The sequence below is a fragment of the Cheilinus undulatus genome, linkage group 2 (assembly GCF_018320785.1).
Source record: "Cheilinus undulatus linkage group 2, ASM1832078v1, whole genome shotgun sequence".
NCBI classification, from domain to species: domain Eukaryota; kingdom Metazoa; phylum Chordata; class Actinopteri; order Labriformes; family Labridae; genus Cheilinus; species Cheilinus undulatus.
In genome coordinates this window covers 47,874,490-47,891,833 of record NC_054866.1, presented here as the reverse complement: position 1 = coordinate 47,891,833, position 17,344 = coordinate 47,874,490, and the positions used below count along the sequence as shown (strand labels likewise).

Genomic DNA, 17,344 nt, shown 5'->3' with positions numbered 1-17,344 from the left:
CCAGCGTTTAGTTACACTTTCTTTAACTTCTGAGTGCCAAAGACTGTCTCTCTCTGTTACTTTATCTTTCAAAGCCTCCATTACCTGTGTGTCTTCCATCCAGTCAATCATGTAGACCATGTCCTGAAAAGTCTTCTGCAGGGCCAGGTTCTTCTCCAGCCGAGTCCTCCTCCCAGCCACCAGCTCCTTCAGCAGACTCCACTGGCCCAGGATGTTCTCTTTCCGTGCCAGGATACGTCGTATGTCGTAGTATCCTTCTGACTCCATCTCTGCACTCAGTTCAACCACCACACCTATTCGTTCTTCATATGATGCTATGTCCGCCTCAATGGCCTCGTGTTTCTTCATTGCCGCCTCGACTGCTGGTAGGTCATAGCCAAAATTGTCCTGTAGGAAGAAAGAAAAGAAAGGAAACAAGCTGTAAATGTCAAACCAATCTGAATCAAATAGATAATGTATTCATAAATTTTAAAAAGGGAAAGAGATGAAACAGATTGCAGTTATTTTTTTGTACCAGCCCAGAAGCATGAGATCTGTAGATGGAAAACTGATCATGGTGTGCTGCAGCTAAATTCCTGTGCAGAGTCTCCGCAAAACATTCCATCGTTTATGTGGAGCATTTAACCACTGACATCTGCTGTACAAGTAGGAAGACAATTCAGCCTTCAGAAAAAAAAGTTTTCTCTGACTTTCAAACAGAAATACTCATAGTATGACATTTATTTTTGTATGGTTACCCCAGTTCAATGCTACTTTGACTTTTCTTCTCTTACTAATGGTTGCATTTATCATTCAGGTGTCAGCTGGTGGTTGCATGCAACAGCTATCAGTATTACAATGTTAGCAATGGTCTCCTGCAGGATGCTGTCGACTGAACTTTGAGATCAATGGTTTGTTCAATCTCAGTTACAGGGAAACCAAAGCCTTCAAACAGAGCAGAAGGACTACATAAACATTTTAATTTATATACATGGAATAATATTTCCAATGCATATCTAGTCCTTAATTTAATTGATACAGTACACTGTTTTGTCATTGAACCTTGTTCAACTTTTATTTTTGCTAACTGTGAATTACCCAGATCCTTTTAAAATTTCATTTAAAACATTAAACCATGACATTTAAACCAAATACAATATCTGTTATGAACTTCAATCAAAGTAGAAAAAAAAGATAAGAAACTTTCAGCAAAACATGAAAGACACCAGCATGTTTTGGTGTTGTAAGTGTTTGTAAGGGTTGGGGTACACAACAAACAGCAAAAAAAAAACAAAAAAAAAACTGTGTGGTTGGATTGAAGCAGAAATGAAGTTTGGGCAAAAATATTAGACAGCTGAAGACTGAAATACTTATAATTATGTGCCTTTGTGAACTATAATTCACAAAGGCTGGACAAAGGAACTCCCTACCTGTGAAACAAGTCTCTGGTTCTCGTTGAGCCATGCTTGTCTCATCGTTGTTTTATGATCGAAGCACTGAGCCAGCAGCTCCAGCTTCTCCTGGCGAATCAGCTCCTTACGCAGAGCCACACCCCTCTCATGTTCGGCTTTCTCCAGCCTCTCCCAGGCCTGAAAGAAAAATGACAATGAAAACCTAATGCAACACAACATTCAGAGGTAAATATAACTTAGAAACTTTGGAAATCAAGTTGAGCAGCAGGTTATCAAGGGCATGGAAGGTTGTGTTTCTAACAAGCTGTGTGGTTTAGTACAGTAAATCCTGATCATTCTTGTATTTCCACAGCCAATGTCTGTCCAGCGTTCCAATTGTTTCTTTATTTGGTACAATTTTGGCTTTATATGTCAACACAACAACAAAAAGCTCTCAAATGGGAGCCTGCTCCTGTCATTTACTCTACAGAGGTGGCTAACAGAACTGGCTTGTTCGTTAACAATATTATCACTAGACTCGAAGCTTGCTGTCTTGATCTGTCTTTTTAAATCTAACCAGCATCCCATAGTATATCATTTTTTCATCTAAAAGCATGTGTATAAAAAATGAGGTCATAAAGCTGTTCAGTTCGGTATAAAACATGGCATATATTTTGAGCTTGTCCATTGTTACTGCTGTTGCATGGAAAGCAGATATTCTTTTTACTAATCAGCAGACTGCAGTGAGTCTAGCCCCCCTCTTTAGAGACAGGAAGATAAGCTTGGTACCCCACAAAAGGATGTCAGAACTTTAAGATGTTACAGATCAGTTCTTCTGACACCTTTCCAGCCTTTTGACAGTAGAATCACAGATACTTGGGGCGCAGATGGGCTAGTGGTTTAAGGCGCGGCCCGTGTACGTGGGCGGCCCAGGTTTGAATCTGGCTTGTGGCCCTTTCTCACATGTCTCTCCCCACTCTCTCGTCCCTGTTTCCGCCTCTATCCACTGTCTTCCCCTATCAAATAAAGACACAAAAAGCCCCAAATAAATCTTAAAAAAAAAAAAGAACACAAATACTTGTGTACCGTGCCACAGTAAACTGAACCAGTTTGCTTTGCAGAAATGCAGGTTTGGAGTGATTTCTTGTTTAATTTAATTGTTATGGGTTTGTGTTGCCAAAATGTACATCCTGAAAGAAACAAGACTGACCTTGTTGATGTCTGAGATGAGCCTTCCATCATGAGGCACGTAGGGTTTCTGGTTGTTGGCTCTGAGTTTGCTTTGAATGGTGAAGAGAAGGACCTCGAGATTCCCCTTCTCCTGGAACCTGGACAAGAAACATAAAATTTTAGTCAACAATGCCAATTTCTCTTTCAACAGTCTCCTCCTATTTAGGACACTCTGAAAGTTCTTCAAACACTGTTGTCTTGTTAAGGGAAACTCCAGCAAAGTAAATACAGGCTGACAGGGGTCTAAGGACTCCCAGTGAAGTGCAGTTTCTATGCTCTCTCTTGTGCTCTGCTGTTCAAAGTCATGATTCATCATTCAGGGGGAGGTTAGTGTGTTTAACAAGTGCAGCATGCGACTTCAAAAAGACGCATGAATACAGACAGTATTGACAATTATCTGCTTGGTGTGTCTGACTGGTGGCACAAAACATTAAGATGTTGGATGGATTATCAGGAATGAGAGGAAGAAAGTAAGCTAGTTAAGTTTAAGCGAAAAAACAAATTAATCAATAAATTACAAAATTATTAGGGATGCACAATGCTGGATTTTTGCTGATGTGAGATTTCCTCTCATTCCTAATAATCTAAAAGTTTGAACATATCTTACTCTTACTCTGCTGCTCAGAATACAGCATAGGCTTATTTTACTGTGATGAGGGATTGAGTTGCAGGATCTAAAATTGTTTGTGTATGGGCCGTATGTTTGTATTTTAGCAGGTCATAAGTCAAGTGTTGTTATTGGACTGTAACACTTGGCTCACTGAACTGGGCATAAACCAAATGTGTAACAACAGATATTATATGATTTGTGTTGATGTGACTGTGACTGTGAGTATCATCACAGCTGTGAACTCTGGGAGCCTGTGGGGCTTTGAGCAGAGTGCTGGGCTGATGGTAATGCTGATCCTGATGATGTTGGACTAAAAGCTCTGTGATTCTGTGTTTTTCAGTGGATTCAAAGCATGTTCGCATGTAAACAAAGCAAGGCATTACTGACTTCTACACTTACTCTAGTCACTCCTATAGGACTCAATTTTTATCTTATTCGACAACAAACATTGAAATATCAGAACAATTAGGATCTGTGAAATGTAGATCAAGTCTTCCTTTTAGAGAGCAAATGATTTTAAACTTTGTACACAAAGGTTACAAGTAAGAAAAGGAATTACCGTTCTCATTTCAACAGGAAAAAAAAGAATTTAAAGTGAAAACATATCCAGGTTCCATGGTATACTGATATCATGCAACTACAGATAAGCCTTCACAACATAAATGGGTTAAACTAGTTCTTTACAGCTACATATGTAGGGCTAAGATACTGTCCTGTTGCTCCGGGGACAGTGCAAAATGTGCTTGGGACAAATATAAATCCCTACAGGGCCTTAGTGTATAAAAGGTATTTCAGTAAGTAGTTTATACATTTTCAAAAATGTTAACGAAGTATCTTATAAAGTGAATTCAGCACTCATCAAAATAGCAGATTTTCTTGTGTTATTTCTTTGAATAATGTGAAGTTTGACAGATGCTCTGAGTTGCTATGACTTCATCATCTTAAAACCACTTTCATGCAACTGAATAGAAAATAGCTGAAATTTATAAACTGTAGCAGCTAAATCAGAGAAAGGAACAGGAAAAATGTCCCAGATTTACAATAAAACAACATTTAGTGCTCTCAGTGTAATACTTTCAGTGTCATTGTAGCAAAGCACAGGCAAACAATTTAATCCTGTTGTGATATTTTGGAGGCAACATTTAAGGAGGGTGATTTGACTTCTGTTCATTTCAGTTAATTTAGGATGGTGGCAAAATAATCAGTCTGAAGCCCTGATGTGTAAACTGAAATGAATGTTATCATTAACACTCACAGATTAGAGTGTGATCTGTTGATGTTACTGTGATAGACCGTTGATTTAAGTGCAAAGTGTGAAACATATTTTTCACACTTTTCATTACTTATCTATTAATGGTGCAATATTACTTTTGTAAATATGTGTTGGCATACGCTACAAGTATCAAATAAACATGTTCTTAATTGTTACTTTAACCACAACTTGAACCACATGAGGACAATGTGGAAAACTACAGCCAGTTTTTAAAAGTGCGTAGTATGCAAATAGTAAGTTAATAAACTATGTAAATGCTCCATTATATAGAGTATATATGAATTTATACGCATGCTTGATTAGGCATATTGATGTTTGTGCGCCTCGAATTAGGACTATTATAAATGAATGTGGTTTGGATTGGTTAGATTTTGCCTCTAGTTGACTAGTAGTCGAATGTCTTTGTTATTCTCATATATCAATATTCTCTTTTGCAACATAAGAGATAAACCACATTATCAAACCATTTGTCCTCTAGACTTGGAAAAACAAATTGTTTTATAATTGAACTTGATTCATCCTTTTTCTCACGTGGTAAAACTGCATTGTGTGACCTTATAACCATAATACACATGACCATTTACAAAACAGAAGGCTCAAAAAACTGAGCTGAGGTGAGCATAAGCAAAGCCAAGGGGTGTTTTCACAGAAGTCCAAAATCTTTTGGGTTAATAGGTGTTCTGATCCCTCTAGATGACAACATGGAAAAACTGTTTCCCATAAACTGTGTTTATTGGAATTTTTAACCATTCTTCCAGAAGCACATTTGTGAGGTCACACACTGATGTTGGACGAGAAGGCCTGGCTGTCAGTCTCTGCTCTAATTCATCCCAAAGGTGTTCTATTGGGTTGAGGTTAGGACTCTGTGCAGGCCAGTCAAGTTCATCCACTCCAAACTCTCTCATCCATGTCTTTATGGACCTTGCTTTGTGCACTGGTGCACAGTCATGTTGGAGCAGGAAAGGGCCGTCCCCAAACTGTTCCCACAAAGTTGGGAGCATGGAGTTGTCCAAAATCTCTTCACTCTTCACTCCTTTCACTGGAACTAAGGGGCCAAGCCCAGCTCCTGAAAAAAAAACCCTCACCATAATCCCCCCTCCACCAAACTTTACACTTGGCACAGTGCAGTCAGACAAGTACCGTTCTCCTGGCAACTGCCAAACCCAGACTCATCCATCAGAATGCCAGATGGAGAAGCTTGATTTGTCACTCCAAAGAACGCATCTCCACTGCTCTAGAGTCCAGTGGCGGCGTGCTTTACACCACTGCATCCAACGCTTTGCATTGCACTCGGTGATTCATGGCTTGGATGCAGCTTCTCAGCCATGGAAACCCATTCCATGAAGCTCTCTACGCACTGTTCTTGAGCTAATCTGAAGGTCACATGAAGTTTGGAGGTCTGTAGCGACATACTCTGCAGAAAGTTGGAGACCTCTGCACACTATGCGCCTCAGCATCCGCTGACACTGCTCCATCATTTTACATGGCCTACCACTTCATGGCTGAGTTCCTGTAGTTTCCAATCATTTCCACTTTGTTATAATACCACTGACAGTTGACTGTGGAATATTTAGGAGCAAGGAAATTTCACCACTGGACTTGTTGCACAGGTGGCATCCTATCACAGTACCACACTAGAACTCACTGAGCTCCTGAGAGCAACCCATTCTTTCACAAATGTTTGTAGAAACGGTCTGCATGCCTAGGTGCTGGATTTTATACAACTATGGCCATGGAAGTGATTGGAACACCTGATTTCAATTCTTTGGATGGGTGAGTGAATACTTTTGGCAATATAGTGTATATTGAAAACCACACAGTTTTTTTACTTTTACTCTAAGATCCTAACTAACATATGAGAAGAAACCTTGAGAAATAAATATCACGCTGTCCCTGCCCCTTTTTTTAAAAAGGCTTCATATTTACCAATTCTTACTATGCCCCCAGAACTGTTCTGGGATCTCTGACTTGTACAAAATACTCCCAAACTTGAACAAAATACTCTCAAACTTTAAGTTTTTCCTGACATCGTGAGCTACAGGGAAACTTAAAAGTTTAAAAAGCCAGCAGTGATGTCACTGCCCCAGTGGGTTAAATCAAAATAGAAAATAAAAAACAGGCAAATCTAAATTAAGAATTGAAAACCTATATATACAGCAGGCATGGAATTAATGGAATCCTTGTTTCGACAGTGAGATTAGCGTTTGATTAAAACTACTTTGATTGAATCATTTATATTATTATTCAACTATTTGGGGTCATCCCTTGTAATACATGGCTAAAAACATCAAGATGGCTTTTTAAAAATGTGCAGTAACATACTTGATGGGCTTCTCTATGGTGCAGTAGGTTGTAAAGGCCTGTAGCTGCTGCTGGACTCCTGTCAGGGAGTTGGCAAACTTCTGGTTGCTGATGACTGCTATGGTCTTTTCTATCCATTCCAACAGGTCTGACGCCAGAGCCTCGTAACGGTTGATTATCTTCTCTGCCTCAATACAATTGTCAAGTACCTGAGTAGGACAGTTGAAGGTTGTTAACAGATTCAGAGGTAATATGCAAAGAAAAGAAAGTAAAACTGAAGTGAAGGATAAACAATGCAACATCAAGACATTTTATAAGTTAGGACTTATATATTCATCTGTTTCATAAGTCCTGCACAGTTTGATAAAATTCTTCTGATTTGGCTTGCTAAGACTGGCCATTAAATGTACATATAGTACACATATAGTATCAGTTTAAAGGAGCAAACAGGTAATTTTCTTTACCTTGCCAACCCTCTTGCCCTCCACAATTAGTGCCTTCATTTTGGAGAAATAGTGGTAATAGGAAACCACGTAGGTAATGATAGACTTTTCATCTGGGTTCTCTGTGTTCACATCTGCAAACAGGATTGTGGGAGACAGAGAATGGAGGAGTTGATATCAACATACGCTTTAGCAACACAGTATTTACCTCATTAAGTAAAAAACATTGTGGATATTGTGCATGTAATATGATTTGACTGAAAAAAACTCAAAAACAGGCTAACATGCTCACCTTCAGGGTCCAGGAGTTTGGTGAGGCCCAGGTGCTGCTCAGCAATGTTGAAGGCTTGTTGGAGGTTGTGGGTTGCATTGGACCGTGTTAGCCTGTGGAACTCTATCAGGTCAGGTCTGGTAGACATAAAAAAATAGCATGTTATGTTGGCAAGATTTTAATGTGGGTCAAACCTGTTTAATGACTTTCAGTGTTATCTTTAAGGGGTCATGTGCCCACCTCCTCGCTTACTGTGGCCTGTGAGTCAATTTCAAATAGTGGTAAGCTGTATACATGAAGGATCTGCCCTAACAGAATCAAACGAGAGTTGCAGCTACACTTCGCACAAAGACCAAATGCACTGCAACTTGAAAACTTGATCACTAGTAGATACATTTCTTGTAAGAAATAAGTAGATACAATTGGCTGTATTTGCTTCTAAACAACTATTATAAGCATTGCTAAATCAAATTTATAAAAAAAAAATATTTTGATAAGTGATAAACCCTTTATTTAGTGCATTGAAAAAATGGGTTAGATTCTGTGTTTATTGATTTGATTAAGCACTAATATTTTTATTTGATTTAAGAAATATATGTGTTGGTATAACAAATTAAGTAGTAATGAATACTGTCTAATTTGCTCTTTAATTGGTAACAATCTAGCCCTCTGGTAGTGAAAAAAATGGCCTTCTTGGAAAACAAAGTTGCTTAACCCTCATCTAAATTTTTGTTTTTCTTTAATTTCATTATTACTATTGACTTTTAAAAAACAAGACGAGGAAGACCCTGAAGAAGCAAAAGAAAACAAAGAAGGAAAGAGATGACAGAAATAAGAACTAGAAGAACAACTACAGTGCTTCAATTCCCGGAAATGAAAATGTCAAGAACAGACCAAAAAAGGCACAAAAACAAAGTCACAGTATCTACCTGTGTCTGTGAATAAGGGCATTGAAGGCAAGGCCGTCTCTCCAGCAGGTGGTGAAATTTTGGATGTTGACCTCAGGGTACCTGGAGCATAAATTAATCTATAGTAACTTTAACTACCAAGAGGCAATCATACTAACAATCTGTTTCCTTTATTTAAACATGACTTCTCACCCTGCAGTCTTCATCTGACACCAGAGCAGCAGGGCATCCTTTGCAGAGCGAGTTTCTCTGTTATCCTCCGTTGCTATTTTGATCACCTGGATCTGAACACAAAAACAGCAAAAGTTCAGCGTTTGTAGAAAAGAAACTATGGCCGAGGGCCTGAACCCTCACTCTAGTAATGTTTTATATACTGCCATGCTTTCTTTATGGAAACATATATTTACATTCAAGGTGTCTGCTTGACACTGCCCCTTACTGAAGACCATGCCTACTTATATGCTGTTCAGAAAACACAAGAGACTTAAGCTGTGTTGGAAATTACTTCCTTTTCAACAGTAAGAAAGGGATAAAATAATACAGACTAGTTTTGCAAATCAGTTTACAACATATGAGACAGAAATACAGTGAGATAAAATTGACAGAAAAGATACGCAAAGAGCAACAGGAGCTAATGATTCTAGAGCATCATAATGCCTGATAATAGCTGACAATGACAGCCATTCAACCAATCACATCATAGTGACATGATCCAAGGTAATTGTAGACCTCACACCCTGAGATCAACTGCTACCCACGCCATTAGGCCACAATGATGCAAAAACACACACTCACGCATACTAACACTGTAAAGAATGCTGAAAAATGCATTTAAGCACAGTGATCACTGACTAACTGCTGGCTGTGTTTGATTTCTTGCATTACTATATTTGACATAATTTTTGCCATTTTTATCATTAATAATCAGTTAAGATGATTATAATGTTTCAAATCAATTTAACAAGTCAAAGTTTGGCAAAGAACAGCTGTTTGATTTTCAGTGTTTAACTCTTGTGTTATTCTGTATATATTCTAGTATTCACCACTGTCTCCAAAGGATGAAAAAAAGCCTGCCTTCACTTAGCCCCTGAAAGAAAGCAGCTTAACTGAATTTTAAACACAAAGTCATTTTGCATGGAAGAAGAACCAATGATTCATCAAATCATTTGTGGAAAATCAAAGTTTTCCTTTTTCACAGTGTGAAGACCCGTGTATAATCACTGGCAACCATTCATTTCTTTATCAGAACACCTAAATGCTTTCTTAACTAATTTAAGGGCTTTCAAGATTAATCCCAAAATTAACACAATTAATCACAATTAACTAAAATCCACAAGTAGAGCATACATTTTTTTTTAATTGGGATTAATCGCATTCTTTTTAGTCCATTTCAGTGCACTCGGGTTCAGCCACTGCAGTGTCTCCCTGCAGCCAGTGACATAAAGTAAGTCCACCACTGCTCCTTAATGTCTCATTTTATTTTAAAAGAAAAACTCAGACAGCTCAGTGAACAAGTCAAAAGACATTTGCACCCTGTGTTTTCAAGCATTTACCTTTTTACTGTTCCCTTATTTCTTTTCAATCCATAATAAGTTCTTTTCAATAACCCATTAAGACAGTAGAATACAACAAAAAGGATGCAATTATTTGATGAACTTCAGAAATCCAGAGATAAATTATGGTTAATATTTTAATCTTTTGACAGCCCTAAATGTTATAATCATCACTTAATTTGTTGCCATGCTGTCAGCACAACTTTTGTTTTTAAAAGATATGGGTATAGCCTAAAAAAAATGTCAAAAATAGCTGTAATGGCATTTTTACAAAGATCAAAATTTAATCAATAATTTATCACTGATTCAGATCTTTACCCTGCTGTTGTAGCATTTGCATGACAGAAAAGTCTGAAAATTAACTTGATGTGTTTTTAAACCAGAAAGTTGTTGGGAAATAAAGACACACAAGGCATTTTGTTCATATATTGTGATGTAAAGTTTGTCTGTGGTAAATCATGTTCTTTGATTCTTTGATGTGTAACTTAACAGGGTTACTAATAACTATGCAGTTATTAAGACACTATTGTATTGTATCGTCATTTACTCGAACTCTTACACACGCAAAAACTGTCTGCATTCAGTCAATTATGCAGTAAAGCTCACTCAATATGGCTGATCTGAAACTCGTACACTTATGAACAACGAGGGCTCACTTTAACAACAAGCAACATTTAAACTGAAATCATTTCAGATTCTTTTTTCATCTGATTATCTTTAAAAACAAACAAATAATAAAATAAATCTCTTCCGTCCGCTCCCTTCTTTTTACTCTATACTTCTCTTGTTTTCTCTCTTCCTCATCACTCTCTCTCTCTCTGCCTTTGTGCCGTTACTGCAGTGGTTCCAGCCCTACCTGCTGACTGGACAAAGCCAACTCTCTTTCATGACAAAGGAAGGTTGGAAAAGGGAAAATAGAAAATATGAGAAGAGACAGAGAGAGGGAAAAATGACTGGAGGCCAAAAATCTCAGCTATCTTCTGACAGCAGTCCATTCTGCTGACTTTATTATTTGGTATTAAATATTAATTTACAGTATACGTTAGCATTGTGAAAGCATTAAAAGTGTGTGTGTAATGCAGTGGTTTTATACCAGGTAAAGGAGCTAAACTTCTCTTTTTTGAAGGTTTTCATTGAAATAATTTTTTTTTCTTTACTTGAACCATTTTAACAAACCGCATTTACAGCAAGTGCGTGAACTGACAATAGGAATGTCAGCTACCTTAATGATTAAAAAAGCTTTAAAATGGAGGCTATGATAAGGAAAGCCAGGGACACTGGTATAAAATTAAACTCTATCAAACCTCTAATGATGATTTACAACAGAGCAGTTCAAATCTTAGATGGGAAGCTTGTAAGGTCACATCATTGCCATGTTTAAAAAACTGATACAAGTTTTGATAATTTTACCAAATTGCCAATCTAAAAATAGACAAAATATTTATGGTATTTATTTGTTGATACTATGTCTATAAACTCTATAGTGTGTGGCAATGGATTTCTTACTCTATATTTGTCCCCAAACAAATTAACATCAAATAAATAAATAAATAAAAAAACTTCGAAAAATTCAATGGTTTGGCCAAATTCCATGTCTGTCATCAGGCAAATCCATCTTGCAATATGCATAATTCTGTTTGAAAAACAGCTGGAAAAATCAGTTTCATTACAGTAAAAAGAGGCAGTAGCCAGTTTAGCTGAAGCAACTGCAAGCCTGTAAACAATGGCCGCTTGTGAAGAGATGAACATGGATGCAGCTAAAACTGTAGTTTTATCAGAATTGGGAATCATTTCTTTATCAAAAAGGAGCAAAGAACCACATTGATTAATGAGTAAATGGGCACATACTCTCAAGGCATTTCTCATTTAAGTGTGCTCATTACACAGCACTGTCTTCATCATGATAATTAAAGCAATACCTTGGCCATTTCTTAATATCTTGAGTTACGGAATTACTGTTTACAACATATGAGACAGAAATTACTTTCCTAATCTTCCCGATGATTTCCAATAGTGATTATGATTTTTGCCATAATCAACCAAACCTACCATGAGCATGTGAGATAATCCATCTGGCATGTTAGGCTAGTCTGAAGTATGCTTACCAAAAACAGATTTTGATTCAAGTTTATTGAATTTCAACCTTTTTTAATTAGCAGAGCTTAACCATCATTTAACATTTAACCAACACATCACCTATTTCACCAAATCACTGCTGACTGTTTTTGCATCATCCAGCCATCTTTTATCTTCATCATCACTTCTTTCATAGGTACTCTTTGTCTTTCTCTCTTTCAGACAGACAACTGAACACCAACATCTTGCATTGCTCTCCTTTCTCAGCACATGCAAAATTGAAGAGGCCATCATGGCTGGCTCTTGGGAGCAGGCAGGACTAAAGCAAAGCTCACAGCTAATTCAGATTCAAGGCTGAAATCTGATGTTTTAGAAATTTGGGACCAAAAGTTACAACAAATACAGAAAAAATTGCTCATTAAAGAAAGAGGCCAAAAACACTGCGATGCATTCTTAAATGTAAGTAGAATCCATGAATAACTAGGTCTCTGCTACTCTAGTCTACAGGTCATTTAAACATTTAAAATCAACTTATCAAGTTAGAGTCTAGTCAGCAATATTGCACACAGAATATTTGTCCTTTTTGCCTTACTAGCCAAGCTCACTGGGAATTACTTTACATGCTACCCTCTCAGTCTGCTAGCAGTGCTGTTTGATGTGCTTTGTGGTAGGTAGCCAGGTCTAGCATGACAAAAATGAGTCCCAGGAGACAGCTACCCTGCGACTGTGCACCGTGAATGTTACAGAAGGTTCTGAATAATGCTAAAGCAGCAGTTTGTGCTAAAGCCACGCTGTAGCACTGAAGCGTAATAAAGAGGAGCCGTGGGCTTCTGCTGTACTTACATGGCAGCAAATGATCCTGTATAACTGCTGCTAAGGCCTGATGTATGTGAGTCTGAGTTTGTGTGACAGTATGTACATGTGGAGGATGTCACTTTATAAATGGGTGTGTGGCTAAAAGATGGACTGATAGACTGACTGAGTGTAAGTAAGAGGGTGAGTGCAGAGAGGGTGTGTGCGTCCTTGTTGCAAAGTAGGCTGGGAGGCGCCTGCTGCCTCTAGACTGCCGAGCCCTGAGTGACATTCAGGCTTCCTCCACCAAACACTGCTGTCGCTGTCGCACACTGATGATGCGGCAGCTGGGACAGCCTCCCCAAACAAACTGCTGTCAGCTCATCCTAAATGAACCACTGCTGTGTACAGTATCCTCACGCTTCAGCAAGCACAGTAACGCATGCAAGCAAGTTACTGCTCTGAGAGAGCAGCTCAAATTTCAGCTTTGGGAGGATCAAATACATGAAATACAGCTCATAATTAAGCTTTATATGTGGCACTGTCTTAGCCACTAATACTCCATTACTTAAAAAAATAAGACACCTTAAATTAACCTTAAAACTAAAACTAAACTAAAGGATTAAAACTATAAGGATAAAAACCACATACGGCATTTGCAGTATTAGTTTTTTCCTTCCTAACCATTTTTTGATGTTTTTACTCATTAAATATGATTTTATTTTATTTCATATGTTACCGTAAAAAAGGAATCTGCCATGCCAGCACAAATGTAACTTGTCTTAATCTTACGTTTGAATGACCAAAGAAGTGAACATTTTTCTTCTTTCTATGAACTTACATTTTTGAAAACAGTGTAAAGGTTAACTGACCACACACAGAACTTAGATATTCTTCTGAACAGTATCCAGAAAAATATGTACATACTGTATATATTTTGGCCATTCTCATTGATTTCAGATGGTTCATCTCAACGCAGATTCTTTAAATACTTTCATACATAGAAGTTTCCAAGTGAGTTCAATCAAATATGGATAACATGTAATCTTTGCAGCTGCTTTAACAAAAAATTGAAAACATTAGGCAATCACAGTATTACCTACCAATCTAGGTGGCAATAAAGCTCGTAATTTTTTGCTAATCACTAACCAACGAAGAAGAGGAAGAGGCAGGCATAGCAAAACATACAAAGAAGAAAAGTTAGCTATGGGTGCAGTAGCACATGATTGTCAAGACCTGTTGGCTCCTACCTCTTACCGACTTCTCTGTGTTGTTTTAAAAAGTCTCTGGATGTAAAAGCAGAGAGGGTCAAGGACATTAGCAATGCTGATACATTTAAATGCCATATGCAGATATGCAGAAGTATAAAAAAGCATCTCCAAGTGTGTATTTAGGTATTCTTTTTAGACTCCATTGAAACGTCCTATCCTGTGTTTACATCAGCTGTGGTCCTTCACTGACGAACACAGTCAGGATTTTGCACAAGTAATGCACACATAGGCCAGTGCTATCTACCTCTACAGATCTGTGTATAGCCTTTAATATGCTGTTCACTAACAACTATGTGACAGTGTAACAGCCTACTACATAAATTACAGATATCATACCTTAAAAAAGCTCTGAAATGTGTGTATTTTATTTTAATTATTACTTTGTATACATTTGACCATTATCAGCAGATATTAGACTATTCATTTCTTCATTTTTTTCTGTTTTTCCTATTTTTCATATCTTTATTGCTGTCGCAGTTAATAGTTAACAGTAAACACCGCCGTTATGGTGGCCAGCCAAGATGGCACTCTCACAAAATGGCTGTAAAGCCCATTTCAGACTGGGAGCGTGTCTTGCTGCTTGCGTGTGGCGCGTGTCTGCTTCGGCTCCTGCCAGTGCATCTTTCACATGGCGCGAGTTTGCTGCATGTCAGCTGAATCTCCCTGCTCTCAAAGTCCTGTCCTTCTTAACAAGTTTTACTTGAATAATCCCTCCTACAAGCTACTTGATTCAGTGTATAGAAGAAGTATGTCAGGATTTATTCAAAACAAAAACATTCTGTACAAGTGAAAGGAGTTTCTCTACAGAAATGCTAAATGGGGGTTTTAATTTGAAAAGCACAAATCAGAAAAGCACTTACTGTGTTTAACTCTCCTGTGACATATTCTACCAGTGTGGAGACAGAAAGTCTCACTAATAATAGATCTTTGGAGAACAACTTTATCAAACAGGCGCATTTACGCTTGTGGTCTTCCTCGGGGTTATCAAGAAACACATTGTAAACATATTCTATGTGCATATTTGCTACAACGATGTAAATATGGCTCTTCATTTATCATTTACCTGTCTAATATGGTCCATAGCCGCATGCGGTGCGCGGAAAAAATAGGCAAGACTTTGAATCTCTGATCTCTCTGCGCCTGAGCCGCACTTATCAGGTATGCGAGATAAAGCACACATGCAGGCAGTCTGAAAGCCTAGACTTGTTAACATGCAATCAAACTGAAAATCCAGACGCACGTGTCACGCTCCCAGTCTAAAATGGGCTTATTATTTGCAGTTCAGCTTTCACTCTTCTATAGCAGTGTCATAGATTTTCCTTTTGCTGCTCCATCAAATTTACAGCGTTCAAAGTGAATTTTATTTTAAACCATCATGTCACACACTCTATCAATGCAAAAAAAATCAGACTGATTGCAATGATTTACCACAAATACACCTATTAAAGTGTGAAAAGATATATAATCTCTATTTCATACAAATTATCAAATAAAAGTGTTTGCTATATTTTGCTTTATTATTGCACTTATCACTTTAACAGCTAAAAACTCAACAACTAAGTCTGAAATCTTAAGCTGATACTGAATACTGTTACATTTATGTAATTTCAACTTAGTGAACCATTACTGAAAGTCTTGCTGGACTGTTTCCAAAGCAGTATCAACCACTGAAACAACAATAGTGTACCTCTTTTAATCATGTACTATAACATACATGCTGGCACATGATCCACAACTACTTGTCATGATCAACCCGACATATCCCTAACCTTGTCACATTATTATCATGTTGTTTTAGACAATCATAAACTATTCTAAACAATCCAGGGAGATTTGTGCATGTTTTTCTTACCTGGAAGCGTAGAATGATAGTCCAGATAAGGCCAAGGGTGAGGCGGTGGTTTCCATCCACAATGTCATGTGAACCAACGTTTTCCAGGTGAACTCTCTGTTCTTTAAGGAACTGCAGGGCTTTATCAACATTCTCCAGGCAGTGGATTCTCATACGCCCTCGTGTGGGCCTCGGCTGGTAAAACAGAGGTATTAATGATTTATTTTAATGTCATAGCATGCATGAAAATACAGTAGTACCTTTAGAATGTGATTCACAAAGAATGTAGTGAGAAAGTTCACACAAATTTACTATACCTGCTCCAACTAAAATGAAAACAATGAATAAACATTTTTCTAAAAACTCATAAAAAAATGTGTTACAGCTGGTGTCTAGTAATCTAGCTGTCAAGTGAGGTCAGAAGGTAACACTTATAATTACAAAATTATCCATCAATAATGGATACAACACCTTAACCAATTCACTTTAAGTGATGGGTCAAATAACGGACTCAAAGCTAATTTAAAAAGCACAATATTCTTTGTTATTATGTGTTTGTTTGCCAATGTGTGCTTGTGTATGTGTGGATTCCCACCAGCAGCTCTCCACTGAGGACCTCCAGGAGTCTGGTTAGCATGTATCCATCCCTCAGATCATTGTACAGGTCAGAGATACGACAGGAAACTCTGGAGAGATGGGAGTTAACCCACTTGGTAAAAGTCTTCTTCTGGACTGCATCTCGTTCATCTGAGAGAAACAACAGAGAGAGGTTTAAACAGATAAAAGAAAATGTTAAAATAGAAAACAATCTCGTTCCCGAAGTCTTTTCAACAAGTTAAGCCGATGTCAAATCAGATCCAGTACTACCCAAAGCATCATTTGATCGGGGAAAGGACATTTCTCATTAACAAATTTGCACTGCTTTAAAAAGCAAAAATAAACACTCCCATGATATATTATTTTTATCTTTACATCATTCTCACTGATCAAAAAGAAGTAATGTGAGCAAGCACTGTTTGTATGAGGAAGACCTCTGACCTGCCAAAGCTTTGATGCGGGAGCACTCAAACAGTTTGGAGCTGGTGCACTCAGTTTCCCAGAACCCGGAGCCGATTGGTCGATTGTTGTTGTTGAGCTGGCGCTGGGCATCTGCGTTGTCCAGGTCTGGGGATGCATTAGCCATCGCGCCCGACGCCCTGCAAATAAGACATTATCTTTACTGGCAGGTTACTGACGAAAATGGACACAGCTCATAATTCAGCTGTAACCAACTTCACACAACCCTGATATCTTCTCATTTCTGTTTAAGCTCAGTCCCTATACGCTGCCTATCCCTACCAGGTAGACCTACCCCGACATCATGCACACTGACATCTAAGGGTAAAGTGTCCTAATTCTTGATGGAATGGAGTGGT

At 38.0% G+C, this 17,344-nt stretch overlaps 1 protein-coding gene across 1 annotated transcript in view; it reads right to left on the bottom strand.

Moving 5' to 3' along the window:
* LOC121520042 (spectrin beta chain, non-erythrocytic 4-like) overlaps positions 1 to 17,344 on the bottom strand; it is a 117,067-nt gene that overhangs the window by 82,919 nt on the left and 16,804 nt on the right. The window contains exons 2-12 of the mRNA XM_041803267.1: positions 16,968 to 17,125; positions 16,525 to 16,676; positions 15,951 to 16,124; positions 8,599 to 8,690; positions 8,428 to 8,508; positions 7,520 to 7,635; positions 7,249 to 7,361; positions 6,806 to 6,993; positions 2,581 to 2,698; positions 1,410 to 1,568; positions 85 to 387 (exon numbers count right to left, since the gene is read on the bottom strand). Coding sequence (XP_041659201.1) covers positions 85 to 387; positions 1,410 to 1,568; positions 2,581 to 2,698; positions 6,806 to 6,993; positions 7,249 to 7,361; positions 7,520 to 7,635; positions 8,428 to 8,508; positions 8,599 to 8,690; positions 15,951 to 16,124; positions 16,525 to 16,676; positions 16,968 to 17,112 — 1,641 coding nt within the window. The 5' untranslated portion in view covers positions 17,113 to 17,125. The remainder of the gene's footprint in view (positions 1 to 84; positions 388 to 1,409; positions 1,569 to 2,580; positions 2,699 to 6,805; positions 6,994 to 7,248; positions 7,362 to 7,519; positions 7,636 to 8,427; positions 8,509 to 8,598; positions 8,691 to 15,950; positions 16,125 to 16,524; positions 16,677 to 16,967; positions 17,126 to 17,344) is intronic.